The sequence below is a fragment of the Sus scrofa genome, chromosome 2 (genome assembly GCF_054392235.1).
Source record: "Sus scrofa isolate SSC_HxYL_T2T_F1_AM1 chromosome 2, Sscrofa_HxYL_maternal_Yorkshire_Landrace_v2.0, whole genome shotgun sequence".
NCBI lineage: Eukaryota > Metazoa > Chordata > Mammalia > Artiodactyla > Suidae > Sus > Sus scrofa.
Window position 1 is genome coordinate 60345162 of NC_139384.1, and position 16564 is coordinate 60361725.

Below are 16564 nucleotides of genomic sequence, written 5' to 3' on the forward strand. Positions count from 1 at the left end.
CTTGCACCGCCCCCGCCTGCCTCTAACGCCTGCGCACTGCTGTGGCCCTGGCCAAAGTCGGAGGCTGCGGCAGATACCGCCGCATTATTGGAAGCCACTGTCGTGGGTCACAGGTAATGAAAGGGACTAGTATCCATGAGGCCATGGGTTTGATCCTTGGACCGGATCTGTGGGTTAAGGATCCGGTGTGGCCATGAGCTGCTCGCAGAACCGGCTCGGATCTGGTGTGGGTGAGGCTGTGGCTGTGGCATAGACCCGGCAGCTGCAGCTCCTGCTAGACGCCTAGCCTGGGAACTTCCGTATGCTGTGGGTCCGGCCCTAAAAAATAAATTCGAGTCACGTTGTGTGGGTGACACCCCCGAGTCATCGTTGCTAGTGTGTGCTGTTTCTGGCCCTGTGCTGGGGAGAGGGGTAGGCACTGGGGGAGACTATGTCTGAAACTGTTTCCCTACTATAGCTTCCCTACCTTATAAACCGGGAGCCACCAAGGTCAGGTTGCACCTGCACTGGCCTGTTCTCCACCCTTGGGGATACCAGCTGTGTGGCTCCCAAAAAAGTATGGAAGCACACCTCATTGCACTCATACCTCAAAGAGCACAGAAAATGCCTCAGTCACCCTCAAGGTGTTCACTGGCAGACGATCCTCATTCAACAGTTTTGGTCTTTGCTGCTCAGTATCTATAGTAAGCTAGTTGTTGGGCAAGGGTGTTCGGTTTGTCATCACTGCAGACCAGAATAGATTCAGTCATAAGAGGTCCTAATGAGCAGAGAGGAGTGCCACTCCATTGGCCAACTCCTACTGAACTGAAACCATAAGATGAATGTACTGAGGAATTTACACGGTGCCACACATGTTATCTGTATCCCTTCAGTACTGGTCCTCTCACAAGACATGGCCCTCCTGCAGGTTGCTCAGTGAGTTCATCTGATAATGGGGGGGGGGGGGTGAGGTCTTTCACCTTGCTCTCCCTCACCTGCCTCACTGCTTAAGGGCGTTCTTGAGCAAAGATGAGGAGGTCAGCAGGGCCTGGAAGTGCATAGCCACACATTGCTGGGATGGATTGGGGTGGGAGGATGTCCCTGTGCAGCCGCACAGAATGGTGAGTGGACCAGAAGGGGTCAGGAGTGGGGGAGGTTCATCTCCCACAGGCTGTTGGCTCCTACCTACTGGGTCAGGCCCAGAACACCTTCCCCACCATATACTATGACTGAACTTCAGGTATATAAGAAAGAGCCTGACAGCCAAATTCCAGTCCCCACCATCTACCATGACTGGAACTCAGGTTTATGGGAAAGAGCCTGACAGCCAAATTCCTATAATCAAACCCCAGGAGCTCCAGGCCTGGGCCAGGTCAGCTGCCTTAAAAAGGCTGGAAATTGCCCCTTCAGGTTTTACAGAAAGGCAGCAGTCAATTGGAAGGCCTAACAGATTGCAGCTGCAACGCACCCCACCATCATCCCACTACCCCGGAGTTAACAAAGGAGGATGGCCCCAACCCTTGGCCCCTTTGATGCAGAGCATGACGGTAGGGCTGTGGGAACCCTGGCGAGGGGCAAAGTAGGCCAGCTATAGGCATGGGGCCGATGTCCTTGGATCCCAGACACCCTGCTCCTCTCACCCATTCTTGGAGGTCACTGTGTTCCCCCAAGAGTCCTGCTGCCCTGAGGCTGAAGGCAGTGCTAGGACCAAGGGGGCTCTAGGACCCAGAGGGGCAGACTCAGCAGTAGCTAGGCTTACCTGCAGGAAAAGGACCACCCATGACTTTGGTAATGTTGAAGGCTCACATGCCTTTGGGCCTCATCCTAAAACCATAACGTGACCTGACTTTAAGCCCTGTAGTCAGTTCAGTTGCAGAGGGACCCTCTAGGCTGAGGCACATGAAAAGGGAAGACAAGAAGGAGACAGCTTCATGAACACATGATTTAAGAAGATTCCTCTTTCCCCTTCACAGCATCTCAGGCCAGCACCTCTTCCAGGCACCATCACTTTTTGGTCCAAAACCGCTTGTACTGTTCCACATCAAAGTCATCACTCAGCTCTGGCTCTTCTTTCTTCTCTTTGAACTTGGCCTCTCGTTTCCTGAATCGAGCTCGTCTTTCCTCTGGGGACAGGGAGTCCAGGTCCACGGGCATCTGAAGGGAAGAAGGGGTGTGTACATGGCTCAGGTGAAGGGAGCCAGGATGCGCTTCTGGGTTTCCACCTTGTTTACCACACAGTTTAGGTGTTTTATGTTCTATTGCGTTTTCTCTTACTTCAAAGCTTTCATTTTTTTTTTTTTTTAAAGAAAACCTTTTTCTGTTTGTTTTCCCAAGGCCTGATAGTTTTTCAAACACAGAGCTCACTATTGCTTTTTTTCTTTTTTGGTCTTTTTGGGGCTACATCCGCGGCGGCATATGAAGGTTCCCAGGCTAGGGGTCCAATCGGAGCCTAGCCACGGGCCTATACCACAGCCACAGCAACACCACATCCAAGTAGTGTCTGTGACCTACACCATAGCTCACAGCAAGGTCGGATCCTTAATCCACAGAGCAAGGCCAGGGATCAAACCTGCATCCTCGTGGATGCTTGCTGGGTTCATTAATCACTGAGCTGCGACAGGAAATCCCTTGCTTTTTTATCTTGGTGCATGTGGAATGAGCTCCAGGTCACCCTCCTCCCTCTCCTCAAACAATTCTGGTCCATGACTGCCCTCCCTCCCCTGTCCATCGAAGTTGAGTTCAGAACCCATGAGTCCCTGGAGGAGCAGTTTCTACAGGCTCGGTCTGCCGGGACCCACACTACAGGGACTGTGAGGGAAAGAAGCTTACTGTGAGCATCCTTCGAGGCTCCCGGTAGCGAATGTGGATGGTGGAACCATCCTGCTTGACCAGGAGCACAGGATAGAGGCGTGCGTAGGTCTGCCGGTGCAAGCGAGTGAGCAAGGCTCTGTTGCAGTCAGCCCGCCAAGAGGATGTATACAGGTGGCGGCAGCTCTCAGGGGCAGCCCCTGTCACCACACGCTGCCACAGCAGGCTGCAGAAATACATGGTCAGCGGCTAGTGCTGGGACCAGAACAACAGCAACCCTTACCAGGGCAGGACGTGATCAGACCAGCTCCACCCCACATCCAGGAAGAGACTGCAGAGGTGAGCCCATAAGGCTCTCAGATGGGACCTTGGTGGGTATCTCTGGTGAGGCCTGGTCCCATGCTAGGGGGCTGGACTATATCATCATGTGGGAAGCTGACTTCCAGGGGACTGCAAATCTGGTGCTGTAGACTGAACATCTATGTCTATCACCCCCACCTTTAACATGCTGAAGCCCAAACCCCCGGTGAGATGGTGTCAAGGGGTGGGACTCTGGATGATGATGAGGATTAGATGAGGTAATGAGGGTGGGGTCCCCACTATAGGACTGTTACCCTTATAAGAGAAAGAGAACAGAGAGCAAACTCTCTCCTTCCTATAAGGAGAGACAGCCACCTGTGAACCAAGAAGGTGGTTTCAACGGAACCCTGCTGACACCCTAATATCAGACCTCCAGCTTTCAGAACTGAGAAATAAGCTACCTGGTCTGTGGCATTCTGCTACAGACAGCCCAAGACACCTGGTCTGCTTGGCTTCTGAATGTGGTGGGCACTCAGGCCTCCTGCACACAGCAAAGCATATGCTCCAAGGTGACAGGAAAGAGCTAGGCCCTATACACGCCTTACTCTACCCAACCATGTGAGCCTACATTTGTCTCACCCACTCAGGACCTTGATACCCTGTCCCAGCCTCCCCCCTCCCCCTTAAAAAAGTCCCTTCCAGCCTGGTTTTCATGCAAACTTTAATTCAGAACTCCAGGCTTTGCCTCAGTCCATCCCACTCCCCCCACAGGTTTGAGGAAGAAAGTGTTTGAATGAGTGCCAGAACTTCCTGGAACTGTCAGGTCCTCTAGAAGTGGTCCTCTTCTCCTGGCATTTTTTCCAACACTCACAGTGGACAGGCACCCTGGATACTTTGCCACGTGCCCTCTCACAACTCTTTCACTGCATGGGCAGTCACATCAGATCCCCATTTCAATTCCAATTAGATTCCCCTGCTCTGCAGGTAGTGGTTCTAAAAACCTGATATTCACACCACTTCAGTAGCTCCCACCATGCTTTCAGGACTTCTCTCTGCACAAAGCAGCCAGCATGAGCACATAGGCCATGCTCAGCCACAGTATGGCAACCTCAGCCTTGGTTGTGGTTCCCACCACCCCCTGTACTTCTCGGCTGACACCTCAGGCTGAGAAGCCATCTCCTCCACTAGTCTGATGGCCTAGGGCAAGAACTCTATCTTATTTGCTATAAAGTCCCAGACCTTAGCTGAGTGCTCAGTAAATTTTAGCAAATGAATCAAATTCCTGCCTTCAGACATGCAAGACTAGAGAAAGGAGATGCCAGTGCCAGAAGAACCTGCAGTTAGGTGGGCATAGCCTGCTAAGCATAGTCATTCCAGAGAACTTGGGGTTGGTGAGTATTTTCCCACCATAACAGTAGTCACAGTTCCAACATGAACCTTTCCCAGCACAAGGGCCCTCCAGGAAATGTTGCAACGAGTCCCTTCCCTAAATTCATACTAACCCACAGCTTTAAGTGCCACAGCCCTCTCCCTAGATTCCACAGAAAAACTCAAAACTTGTATTTGTTCTCTCCTCTGGCAATACTTCTCATTTGGGGAAGGCCAGGGAGAGAGAGGAACAGGCAGACAGGGAGGTAGTTGTGGCGGTAAGGGACTCAGAGCCAAGCTATGCAGCAGGCTCTGATTAGGAGTGCCCACCATCATAACTGTTCCATTCTAGGTACTCGCCAGTCACTTCCACTCCTCCCTCAACCCTCAATATGTATTTGTATGTATACTTCACATAAACATACTGGTTCTGGAGGCTTTACTGAGGACAGCCTAAGGGTCTTGAGTTGGCATTCTTTGTGTGGCCCCATTATGGCAGTCCCAAGAGGCCTGGAAGTCCATGCTTACCGAAGCAGGCTGCCCTTGGCTGCCATTCCTCCTGAGAGCCCCTGCAGCAGGTGAAGCCCCAGGGTCAGTCACACGGCCAGTGGGATGACCTGCTAGGCAAGGAAATAAGAGATCTTTCTAAAAGGCATGCTTTTTCTTTTTTTTTTGTTTTTTGTTTTTTGTTGTTGTTGTTGCTATTTCTTGGGCCGCTCCCGCGGCATATGGAGGTTCCCAGGCCAGGAGTTGAATCGGAGCTGTAGCCACCAGCCTATGCCAGAGCCACAGCAACGCGGGATCCGAGCCGCGTCTGCAACCTACACCACAGCTCTGGGCAACGCCGGATCGTTAACCCAATGAGCAAGGGCAGGGACCGAACCCGCAACCTCATGGTTCCTAGTCGGATTCGTTAACCACTGCGCCACGACGGGAACTCCAAGGCATGCTTTTTCATAGAATTGATCCTTACCCAATTCCAGACAGGAACAAAAAGCAGTTTCTGACAGATATTACAAGATCAGTGCCAGTCTCTCCCAATATCCTATCAGGTTTTCAGCCTTGAAATTGGCAACAGAATCAAATGGAAGATTTCTGATCTGCAGATGACCCAGTCCTACTCCCAAAGACTCTGACTCAATCTGCAGCAGGGCCCGGGCCCATTCTGGTAGGTTGCTGAGTCGGGGAAGCCATTCTGAAGATGTAATGCAACGTAAATGGTGAAGACTAGCTTTTACCATGTTTTCCAAGGTCATTTCATTTCACAAAATCCAACGAGATAAGGATTATAAAAGGGGAGCTCAAGCTTGCTAAGCTTGGGTTTCCGCGGTGACAAACCAGTTGTTTCAAAGGCCTCACCACTGAGATCGTGGACATGAAGACCCAGAAAAGAATCCTCCCGGCCAAGATAGGCAAGCTTGCCTGGCTATACCTTGTCAGGGCAGGGCATCTGCAGGCCTCTCTCCGCCTTAAGAAGTGATTTGGCAGGCAAATGAAATGCTATAAACATCTCAAAAAATGCCCGCTCATCCTCTCGCCCTCGCGTTCCCGAGGCTCATGGCGGGGCCCAGACCCTCCCTTGGAGGAAGACATCCAAGCCCACGTGACACCGACTTGCCACTCTCACCGGCTCCGAGGCGGCCTCGAGGACCAGCGGCCTGGCTACCACTGACGAATCAGGTGCGGGACTGACCGAAGCCGGGGACACCCGCACTGCACACCAAGCTTCCAGTCCTCGTGCGGCTCCGCCGCGAAGTGACTCGCAGCGCCGACTTACGGCCTTGAGAGGCGGGGCGAGACCAGCGCCGCTCTGACTTACGGCTGGCCGAGGCGCATCCGGCGCCCCGCTGACGTATTTTGATGGAAGGCGAGGGGCGGGAGCGGCGCGGCGCTGTGACGTATGTTCCCGCAGGCGGCAGCTGCGGCCCCTGATGCTGCGGCGCCCGCTGGCCGGGCTGGCGGCTGCAGCCCTGGGCCGGGCCACCTCGGACGGTGAGTGGCGGCCCCTCACAGCGGGCAGAGGTCTGGGCGCTTGCAAGCCCCGCGAGGGTTTTCCTGGGGTGTCGGGCCCCGGGCTGGCGTTTCGCGGTCCGAATCCGCCGCGGAGAGGGGGGGAACACAGCAGCTCACGTGTGAGTCGCCCCCCCGCCCCCGCGCCTGCTGAGCGCCAGTGCCGTGGACCTTCCTCAGGGACTCATAGCTGTGCTCGTGCATTGTTATTCACCAGCCACCCGAACTGCCCTCGGCTTCCCTCAGGGTTGCAGCGCTCCATCCTAGAGCGAGCGAGCAAGGCAGGAGACACGGTCTTCAGGGAGCGCATCTTTTTATGGGGGCAGATTTACTCCTTTTAAAGGGCTTCCCTTTATTTTCAAGTTGTATTCTGTGTGTTAGAGTTGCTTTTGGTAGTTATTATTTTTATTTACACAAATTAAAAGCTGGTTCCTCTGTCAGTCCTCAAAATGTAGGAAGAAATTCTTCTGGCACGGGAAGCTCCAGACAGTTTGTAAAACCCCCGCAGCCTCAGGACTTCTTGCTGGAAGCCATTGTGCAGGATGCGGAGGGGCGGAGAGGGGAAGCAACCTGACCCCCCTCCCCAAGGTGGGCCACACAGCAGAACAGAATACCCTGGGAGATAAGGGTTTTGAAGGCCTTGAGGTGACTCTTGGTATGGCACAGTCCCCGAAGTTCCGACTCTCTCACCTGGCTTTTGGAAATGTGTGGTCTACCTTGAGTTAAAGGGGAGCAGCAGAAACAGTTGGGAAATTCTCCAGATAGTCCAGCTCTGGTGCTGTGTTCCCTTCCCACCGCATATTGCAAACCCGGGGTGGGGGTTTGGGGAGATTCTGGGTAGGCAGAACTGATTGCTTCAAGGACTCCCAGCCAGGAGGGCCCCCAAGACTGCTGCAGGTTCCTGGCCTGCCCCACTGCTGGACATTGCAGTTATGAGTACTCCATACAGGAGCAGGTTGTTGGCCTTCCTGACTCCTGGGCATGGTAGTTGGGGTTCATTTTTCCTCAGGACAAGACACCCCAAGTGTAGGTTATTGGAGCTCCCCATCTGCAATTCTTAGACATTGTCTTGGGAGCTGTGAGAGAGAGTGAGCCTCCTTCATCCAAGTGCTGGTTTGGGGAGGAGCATTGAGGTGTGCCTCACCTGTTTCAATAGGGGTCGGGGAGGTGGAAGCTGAGGTGGTGATTGGCCAATGTAGGATGGAGCCTACGGGGACAGGAGAAGGGAGGCTGTGATGTGCTTCTCATGGTCAGCCTTGCGTGAGCCCCCTGTCAGTGCCCCTTGACATCATACTTTCCCAAATGTGGGTTTTCTGGACTTTTCTGTCACTCTTAGACTTTCTATACCGTGAATACCTTCACTTTCACCCCAGGAGAGATCTAGGGTGGGTGTGGCTTCCTGTCTTATCACTGACAAGCTGAATTTCCTGCCACGTGAGCCCTACTCTGCCCTCTTGTAAGAATTGTACACACTTTCATACACCAGGCCAGCTCACCATCCGGGTTGGTGCACACCTGTGATAGATGCAGTTTGCCTGAGCTTTCTTTTAGATTCTAGGAGTACTTTGATCCAGCCTTTGATCTTCATCTAGAACTGGTAAGATCAACGGTTTCTTTGGGTAGCAGATTCTAGGAGTTTTAAGCTGCACCCAGCCTTTTTTTAAAAAAAACTCCTAGACTGTTAATCTCAACCTTTCATGTCACATTTAGCATAGCCCAAGAAACATATTCAAAGGATTTGAGGAAGAGCAGAAAGAAAGCGGGTATTATGGTGTGGTTGGGGGGTGGCGAATGACCCCCCCCAGTCCCCAAGGAGGAACAGGAAGCATAGAGGGTGAGCTCTGGGGGGGGGGGCACTGGTATAGAAACAGGGCTCTAGCTCCTGGCTGAACCTGTGTACCTGGCCTTTGTTTCCCCTGGTCCCTCTCTGACCTTGTGTGTACTAAGACTCAATTCCCCCTGGGTCCCTCTCTGATCCTGTGTGTTCCAGGTTTTGGTTTTTCCTGGACCCTGGCTGACCCTAGGTGTGCCTGGCCTGATCACCCTTCTATGAGAGTGAACCTTGCCCCACTCAGAAGGGCTTGGACTTCTTGCTCCATGGTTTATTGGACCCCTTTCTTTCTCGTGATCCTTCTGCCTTCTCGTGGGGCTGGAGCTGAGGATTTCATGTAGGACTGAATCCCAGTTCTTCTCTTTAATGGAAAGACACCCAGATGCAACTGTGTAATGCCCTGACAGGCCTTGAGTCCTTCACAGTGTGGCATCTTGCCAACACTTCTGAGGGCCAAGCTTTTCAGGGAAGGCATGATCTCACCTCAATGAGGGGAGAGGAAGCGAGGAGGAAATCAGTGGCTGCTTTGTGGCTGTCCCATTTCTAGTCAGGTTCTTGAAGGTTACGTGACTTCTTAAGGTCACTGGGCCAGGGCATGTCCCACACGCGGAGTACTTGGGGCCACGGCCAGGTTGGTTCTTCTTGTTTGTGGGGATGGGGCATGACCAGCCATCCTGACCCAGATCCCTTCATGTATCATGGCTTGTGTTTTACAAGGGGGCTGGTGGGATTTGACTTTCCTTTTTCTGTGTCCTCAGAGGGTTGCACCTATTCTCAGTTTCTCATGGAGGAGTGGGGAGGGAAGCGGGTGGTGGCTATGCCCAGCCCTTGGAACAGGGTGAGAAGGCAGGTGGAAGCAGGAAGGACAGCAGGAAATGCTTCTTGAGGCAAGCCTCCCAAGGCTGCCTGGAGAGCTCCTCCTGAATGGTCCCAGCAGAGAGCATTCCAGGATGTACAGCCTTACACCAGCGACTCCTACAGAAATTACATCCCAGATCTTTATTGCTGTCCTTGTGAATCTTTCAGTTTCTTGCTAGGAAGCTGGAGTTTGGAATTGTGTATGAGTTAAGGAATAGAAGATATAGAATATTTCTAGCTGGAGAGCTGTCCCCTAAGACATGACCCTGCTCACCTGTGCATTCTGATCAGTTCTGCCAGGTCCAACTCAGGGGTGTCTGGCTGGAACACTTGATCATGACAAAGAGGCCTAGAGCTCTGTCCTGAGCTGAGTGTTCTCCTGTCAAAGGTGGCTTTAGTGAGCACTCTATCACTGTGGTTACTGGATGGAACCCAGTACCCAGCAAATCCCCAGGTGCCTTCTGCAGGGCTAGGCCACTCCAATGTTGTGCTTGCACTTCGGGCCCTTGCACTAAGAGGGGCCAACCTCAGGGAAGGAACTCCCCTCTGTGGGGCCCACAGAGGAAGGACCTTGCATGGATGCACAAATGTGCTTGGCCAGGCCCAAGGCAGCTGGATCCCACCTAGCTCAAGGCATCACTGCCTGGCAGGTGTCCCCTCCACATGTCATCAGTAGTGTAACTTTGAGGGAGGGCAAAATAGATGGCCAGTACTGGGTAGGCCTGGGGTCTGGGCTTGAGGGGCAGGTTGGGGCTCAGGAGGACACTCTGTGAGGAGTAGGCTGGAAGGGTGTGGTGATTCTTTGGACCCAGGCAGGGAGTAAACTTTGCAACCATCAGCCAGCCCTAATGCATGCATACACACCTGCTGCTCACTGCCAGTGGTTGTTGGGAGGTCGAAGTGGAATGCAGGTTCCCGTACCCCTGCCCCCATGGTTCCTGACATGGGATAGAAAACCAGGTGGAAACAAGTTTTGAGGTAAGATGGTAATTAAGACTTGTATACAGCATGCCCCATGAGGATGTCAGGCTTTGGGACTTCCTTGTGTGGTTTTTGGTCCTGATTGAAGATATGTCTTTCCGGAGTTCCCATTGGGGCACAGCAGAAACGAATCCGATTAGGAACCATGAGGTTGTGGGTTCAATCCCCGGCTTCGCTCAGTGGGTTAAGAATCTGGCATTGTCCTGAGCTGTGGTATAGTCCGCAGACATGGCTCGGATCTGTCATTGATGTGGCCGTGGCGTAGGCTGGCAGCTGCAGCTCCGATTAGACCCCTAGCCTGGGAACCTCCGTATGCCACGGATGCGGCCTTCAAAAGATGAAAGAGAAAAAATAAAATAAAATTAAATTAAATTAAAAAATAAAATTTATTTTTTTAAAAAAAGTATGTCTTTCCTGTGTAGGTTTGCAGTGTCTCACTGTTAGAGCTTATAACTTTGACACCTGGCCATGACTGCAAGCATGGGGAACAGGGCAGGTCAAGTCCATGCAGCCTCTGGGTCTTGCTGGTAGGTTTACACTTGGGGGCTTTGTGGTGCCCACAGGAGTGTGGGAGGTGAGAGTGGGATACCTTACTTGAGTTGGGTACATGGCCATGGAGCAGAACATTTCTGAGGGGCTTCGTGGTCAGTCAGAATGAGTCCTACCCTCCCTGAAGATGGATGCCCCAAATTGGGTCTTGAAGGAGCCAGCTGCATCCAGTTAGTTGAGGGTTCATTGCTGTGAGCAAGGCCCAGGTAGGCTTTCTGGTCCGTTTCTGTGAGCATTGCCATGTGTCCACTTGGTATTGCCCCTGCCCTAGAGAACCAAATTTTTGTGGCACCAACATGCTGCAGGGTCCTGGGAAGACATAGCTGTTGAACAGCCACAACTGCCCCCACATGCAGGGTGGGGAAGGACATGTGTGCAGTAATGACTAGGCACAGTCCAGAGGCCAGGCAATGTGATGGGTGACCCCACGTGGGGGCCCCCAGTATCTCCTCTCTTCTCTTGTGTCCCTCTACCCCCACATAGCTCTCCCTCCATCCTGGTCATTCATTGTCTAGAAAATCAGGACGGACCTAGGGGAATGGGCTAGGCTGCTCATGGAATGTCCATTCTGCAAAGGAAGGGACTTTGTGAGGGGCAGCAGTGAGGCAAAGATGAGACCTCCCTGTGCACCAGGCCATAGAGGCGGGAGGGCACTGCACTTTGCTGGGCAGACAACAGCAGTGGGCTTGGAGTCAGATACACATGTGGGCAAGTGTGTGGTGGCACGTATGTCTGGGTAGGAAAGTCAGGACCAGAAAAGAACAGGGAGTCTTGTGGGACTTGCTAGATAAAAACATATACTATTAGGAAACTTGGAAGTATACTAATTAGGAGTCTTGTGGGACTTGCTAGATAAAAACATATACTACTAGTAGGAAACTTGGAAGAGGCAAAGGAGCTAGGAACTGGTCATTTAAGAGATGGCAGCATCAATGAGCTCCTCTGGGTCCCTTTCTCTTATCTCTCTTCAGCAGGGGAAAGATGTCTGTTTCCTAAATCCTTCTCCAGGGCTTTTGCATATGGTGTGATGGTCCCAGAATAGCGGTGCTTTAGCCAGATTACTCTGGTTGGCCTACATTGCAGATTAGGAAAGCAGTGCCCACCTGGGGCCCTGCTGGAGAGCTGCCCTGGGCTAGAGGACTGGGTGGCCTCAAGCAGAGTGGCCTGTCCTTCCTGGGCCTTACCGCCAGTCTTTTGGGCACCAGCTGCTCCTTGGGGACCTCCAAACCTTACCAGGTAGCCCACAAACAGAGCCCTACAGGGGTAAGCCAGCTCACCTCATGCCTTCCCAAGGTCCCCCTCTGGGGTGGTGCCTACCTCCCAGCCCCCTAGCTCAGTGCCTGCCTCCATTCCTGATTCCCATCCTCTGAGGCTCCTAGGGTGAGGAATAGCCTTTTCCCTCTGCTGAGCGGGTGGTGCTGGCTGCAGTGGGAGGGATTTAGTGCTCAGAGGGTGGGGAGCAGGCAAAGATTACCTCTCCTCCCAGCTTATCCAGAGCAGCCCCAAGCTGAGGACAGAGGCTGCACCCCACCCAGAAGGTAAGTCCTGTGTAGGGGTACTGGGGTGGTCCAGTGAGCACAGAGCAGGCTAAGCTGATGCCCCCAGAGCTCCTCCCCTGTTCCTCTCAATGTTCTCACCTGTGGCAGGTGTCTGAGCCCTGTACTGCTTTCCTACTGGCTTCATGAAATTTAGATGTCAGAGAAAGGAGTCAGAAAGCTGTAGTCCCTGGGTGATGACCCCTAACTTTTCAATAGAAGTTCCCAGAATAGGGCTTGGGTTCCACTGACCTTGACCTAGGGTACCTCTGAGGCATGGTGCCAAGGAGACCCAGGAACGGGGACCCAGACATGCCCCTCCCAGGAGCCGAAGTCCAGGCTCCCTGAGGGGTGAGGTAGGAGTGGACAGCTGAGGCCACCTGTTTGTGGTCAGTGCATGCCAGGTAGTACACCCCAAAGGGAAGCACAGCCGGGGTCTGAGCATGGCACTTGAGTGATTGCCCACAGCTCTGCCCAGTTTCTAGTGTGAATTCACTTGGGGCAGGGAGGGAGGGCACTATAGCACTGTAGAGAGCAAGGACCTACTAATATTTGCCCCCCCCCCCAAACACACAGGGATGTCAGGACCAAGACCTGTTGTCCTGAGCGGACCCTCAGGGGCTGGGAAGAGCACCCTGCTGAAGAAACTCCTTCAGGAACATAGCAGCATCTTCGGCTTCAGCGTGTCCCGTGAGGCCCCAGGGGAGGTTGGGGAGGGTCTCAGGGATACTGGGGCTGGGGACCCTTGCTGGCATGCCCTGGAGCTCCCCACATAGAGAGTTGACCCCACACTGCTGACCCTGACATGGAGCCCCACCCCCACCATCTCCAGATGGGCTGAGCCAAGGCCCTGGGGATGGGACTTGTGGGGCTTCAGGTGTTCCAAGTAAGTCACAGCTTTTTGTTCCTAGACACTACAAGAGATCCGAGACCAGGAGAAGAGAACGGCAAAGGTGAGCTTGGCCAGCCAGCCTCAGAGCCCTCCCCCTATCAGAGTGATGCATGAGACTGCATGAATCCCTCCTCCAGAGTGGGTGGGCCTAATTAGGAACTAAGCATCAAGATGCGTGCTTGTGCTCAATGTCCACATGAGAGCCTGAGTTGGGGCTCTGATCCCAGCACGAGGCAGCTGAGAGGCACCTTTCCTCAGCATGTGTGCTGCCCTCCATGCTGTGTGGCCAAGTTCATAGCCATGTACCATTAGGGTTCTCCTGTCATCACAAGCATTTTCCTTAGTAGGGCTTTTGTGCCTGCCTGACTTCATAGCATGAAAGTCATCCCAGCCTCCCCTTTCAGAGCCAACAGTCTTCATTTCTCCCAACTTCCCCTGCTGATGCTGGGAGTCTCCAGTCTCCCTGTGCCAGCCTACCCTGCTGACTCCAGTGATCTCCAGTCCCTCCTCTGTTTCCTCAGACATCTCCCAGCCCAGTGGCCTGAGCTGCCTTCGTTGTAATTGAACAGACAGGATTATGAGGAAAGAAACAGGTTCTGGCTGTTCTTGGTCCCCAAGCACCCTGGTAGCCTGGCTGTGAGACTACTCAGGCAGCTCCTGCTCTTGGTCCCCAAGTGCCCTGGTAGCCTGGCTGTGAGAATACTCAGGCAGCTCCTCATCCTTTGCAGACTACTACTTTGTGACCAGGGAGGTGATGCAGCGGGACATTGCTGCTGGAGACTTCATCGAGCATGCTGAGTTCTCAGGGAACTTGTATGGGACCAGGTGGGCCATGCTTAGGGCCCTCCCTCCAGTTCTCTTAGGGAGCTAGAGTGGGTACCCCAGGAAGGGGGTCTCCCCATAACTGGGCCCCAGGTAGGGGTGTGTTCTCTTTATGGTCTATCTGGACAGTTGGGGCAAAGGACCCAGCCCCCCAGGGGTCAAAATGAGGTAGCACTCAGGGCTTTCCAGGCCACACACTCCCACCCCCCACCCCCAGCTCAGTCCTGCCTGGGTTTACCTGGCCAGGCTTCTATGGCAACGGTGAGTCATACAAGGGGCTGTTAAGTGGTGAGGACTCAGGAGACCTGGGTTTCATAGGTCTACAGGTTGCACTGTGGGCCACTTCCCTCCGACCAGTGGGACAGGCTGGGAGGATCCCTGGTACAACAGTGGCTGCCACCTAACCCCTTTCTTCAGCTACCAGCTCGGTCTTTGCAGGCTCCTCTCACCTGGCTTTCAAGCTTGGGAGTGTCTTGACACATCTGGGCCCAGGCACACCTCTGTGCACAGCTGGTCCTTGAGCCACCTGGCTAGGTGAGGCAGGGACCCGACAGGACCCATTGTGCTCTGCCCCAGATGCAGATAGGAACAATATGGGCCCCGGAAGGTGTTTGGCCACTGCTGGGACACGAAATGTGGGGCAGTCCCTCCAGTTGAAGAGAAGCGCATGGTACATGGTGACCCCAGGGTGAGGGTAAAGGTGGCCAGGGGATGAGGAAGCCCCAGGGTGTGTTGCCTAGTGCTGTGGGGTCCAGGCCAGGGCGTCTTTCCCCCAGCAGGGCCCCAGCATGGAAGACTTGGGAGGGTGGTCACCATCACTAGCCCTAGGACACGATCCAGGGGAATGATGCCAGAAGCTTCTTCTGGAGACATGATTGGTGGGTGAGACTGATTGAGGTGATAGAGTGGTATGGGACCTGGGGGCAGGTGCCAGGAGGAGAGGCCCAGGGCCAGGGTCTGAAGGTGCTCCTCTGTAACACCACCATAAGACCAGCAGAGGGCCCCCGCGTGCAAGAGTTGCTTAGGGATTGCTTCCAGAAAAAGGGAGTAGATGCTAAAAAAGGGTTAGGGTGAGCACCTTTGGGCACCCCCAGTCAAGCCCAGAGCAGGGGATGGGCCATGATAGACCCACAGAGGTTCTTTAAGGCCACTGGGGCTGCTAGGGCCTGAGGAGTCCCCAACTAAGCAGCCTCCTCCCACCCCATCATCCCCCAGCAAAGCAGCTGTGCGGGCCGTGCAGGCCATGAACCGCATCTGTGTGCTGGATGTGGACCTGCAGGGTGTGCGCAACATCAAGAAGACTGACCTGCAGCCCATCTACATCTTCGTGCAGCCACCCTCACTGGATGTCCTGGTGGGGACCTAGGGAGGAGGGTGGAGGTTGGGGGCAGCCTCAGAGCCTATGACCTTCTGACCTTCACACTTCATTTCAGGAGCAGCGGTTGCGGCAGCGGAACACAGAGACAGAGGAGAGCCTGGCTAAGCGTCTGGCTGCCGCCAAGGCTGACATGGAAAGTAGTGAGTGTGGCCACCTACCACCTGGTGTCCCCTGGACCATCTTCAACCCCCAGAGTAGACCAGTCCCACCCACAAAGGGGTAGAGGAGGGCTTGAGCTGTCACCTAGGCCATGATCCCCTTGAAGGGTCCCCAAACACCCTCCCCCAGCCACATCACCAGAGCCTCCACTGACCCTACCCCCACCCTCAGGCAAGGAGCCCGGCTTGTTTGACCTGATCATCATCAACGACAGTCTGGACAAGGCCTACTGGGCCCTGAAGGAGGCGCTCTCTGAGGTGGGCTGGGGGTGGGGCTAGGGCTTCAGACCTTTGGCAATGGGGAAAGCAGGCTGGGACAGGTGATATGGTGGCCCCAGGTCCTGTGCAAGACCTGTTCCTTTACCCAGCCATTCTTCTCTCTCTGGCAGGAAATAAAGAAGGCTCAAGCAACGGGTCACTCCTGAGGAGCCCCACTGGCTAAATCCTCCCAGGAGGGGCTTAGGGTCTGGCACCCACCCCCCATGGGCCACGGTTTCCCAGCAGTGGCTCTGCTCACCTCAGCCAGAACCCAGGAATTGGGCTGCTGCCCATCTTCCCTTGCTCCCCCACCATGGTTGGAGGACCTTGTCTCTCACCCCTACCCCCATGCCCATTTCTAGGCTCCTTCCCCCACCCCACCCCTTTCCCCCCAAATAAAGAACTATTGGTTTAGAGTGTCCTTGAACCCATGGATCATGGCCCTGGGAAGGTGGGGCTGCATAATACATCCCACCACCACTCTAGACCCCCACTTTTGGCAGCTGTACCCTAATTGACCAACTCTAGGAGGGCTTTGGGTAGCAGAATTCATTCCACACCTGCTGTTCTGGGTTGTCAGCCCCCAGCAAAGGCTGCTCCCAAGCTGCATGTTACTTCCCCAGGGAAGACTACAGATGATGGATGCCTTCATCTGCAGGGCTTGTGCACTGCCCACTGAGCCTGGCTGGCTCTAATGTTCGTGGAGAGGCCAACCTAGGGAGGATACCTGGGGGCCTCTTTTGGGGTTCCAGGCTCTCCAGAGTCTCAGAAGTCACCCCCAAAAGCTGTGAGTCTCAAGTAGGGCAGCTGAGGTATACTAGGGGCAGGAAGCGCTTG

The 16564-nt window shown here is 54.1% G+C and overlaps 2 protein-coding genes across 14 annotated transcripts; one reads left to right on the plus strand and one right to left on the minus strand.

Annotated features, from left to right (window-relative positions):
• Positions 1-586: 586 nt before the first annotated feature.
• Positions 587-6286, minus strand: MRPL55 (mitochondrial ribosomal protein L55). 10 transcript variants are annotated; one of them, XR_014836298.1, is made up of 6 exons: positions 6083-6217; positions 4984-5072; positions 2809-3013; positions 1969-2133; positions 1739-1869; positions 587-723 (listed from the first exon to the last, which is right to left on the minus strand). XR_014836298.1 is itself a non-coding variant. In XM_085009245.1 (5 exons), the coding sequence occupies exons 2-4, from the start codon at positions 5007-5009 to the stop codon at positions 1984-1986; spliced, it is 381 nt and encodes a 126-aa protein (XP_084865371.1). In that variant the 5' UTR covers positions 5010-5072; positions 6083-6217; the 3' UTR covers positions 587-1869; positions 1969-1983. The 10 variants fall into 10 exon arrangements, 9 of the variants coding, with proteins under 9 accessions (XP_084865371.1, XP_084865372.1, NP_001231893.1 ...); XM_085009245.1 differs by having other exon boundaries at positions 587-1869; XM_085009246.1 differs by having other exon boundaries at positions 587-1869; positions 4984-5075.
• Positions 6287-6310: 24 nt separating this feature from the next.
• GUK1 (guanylate kinase 1) lies at positions 6311-16149 on the plus strand. Of its 4 annotated transcripts, none has more exons than XM_085009194.1 (9): positions 6386-6447; positions 10558-10662; positions 12796-12909; positions 13131-13172; positions 13840-13936; positions 15149-15287; positions 15367-15451; positions 15642-15727; positions 15859-16148. In XM_085009194.1, exons 2-9 carry the CDS (start codon positions 10641-10643, stop codon positions 15892-15894), a joined length of 621 nt encoding a protein of 206 aa, XP_084865320.1. In that variant the 5' UTR covers positions 6386-6447; positions 10558-10640; the 3' UTR covers positions 15895-16148.
• The last annotated feature ends 415 nt before the right edge of the window (positions 16150-16564 follow it).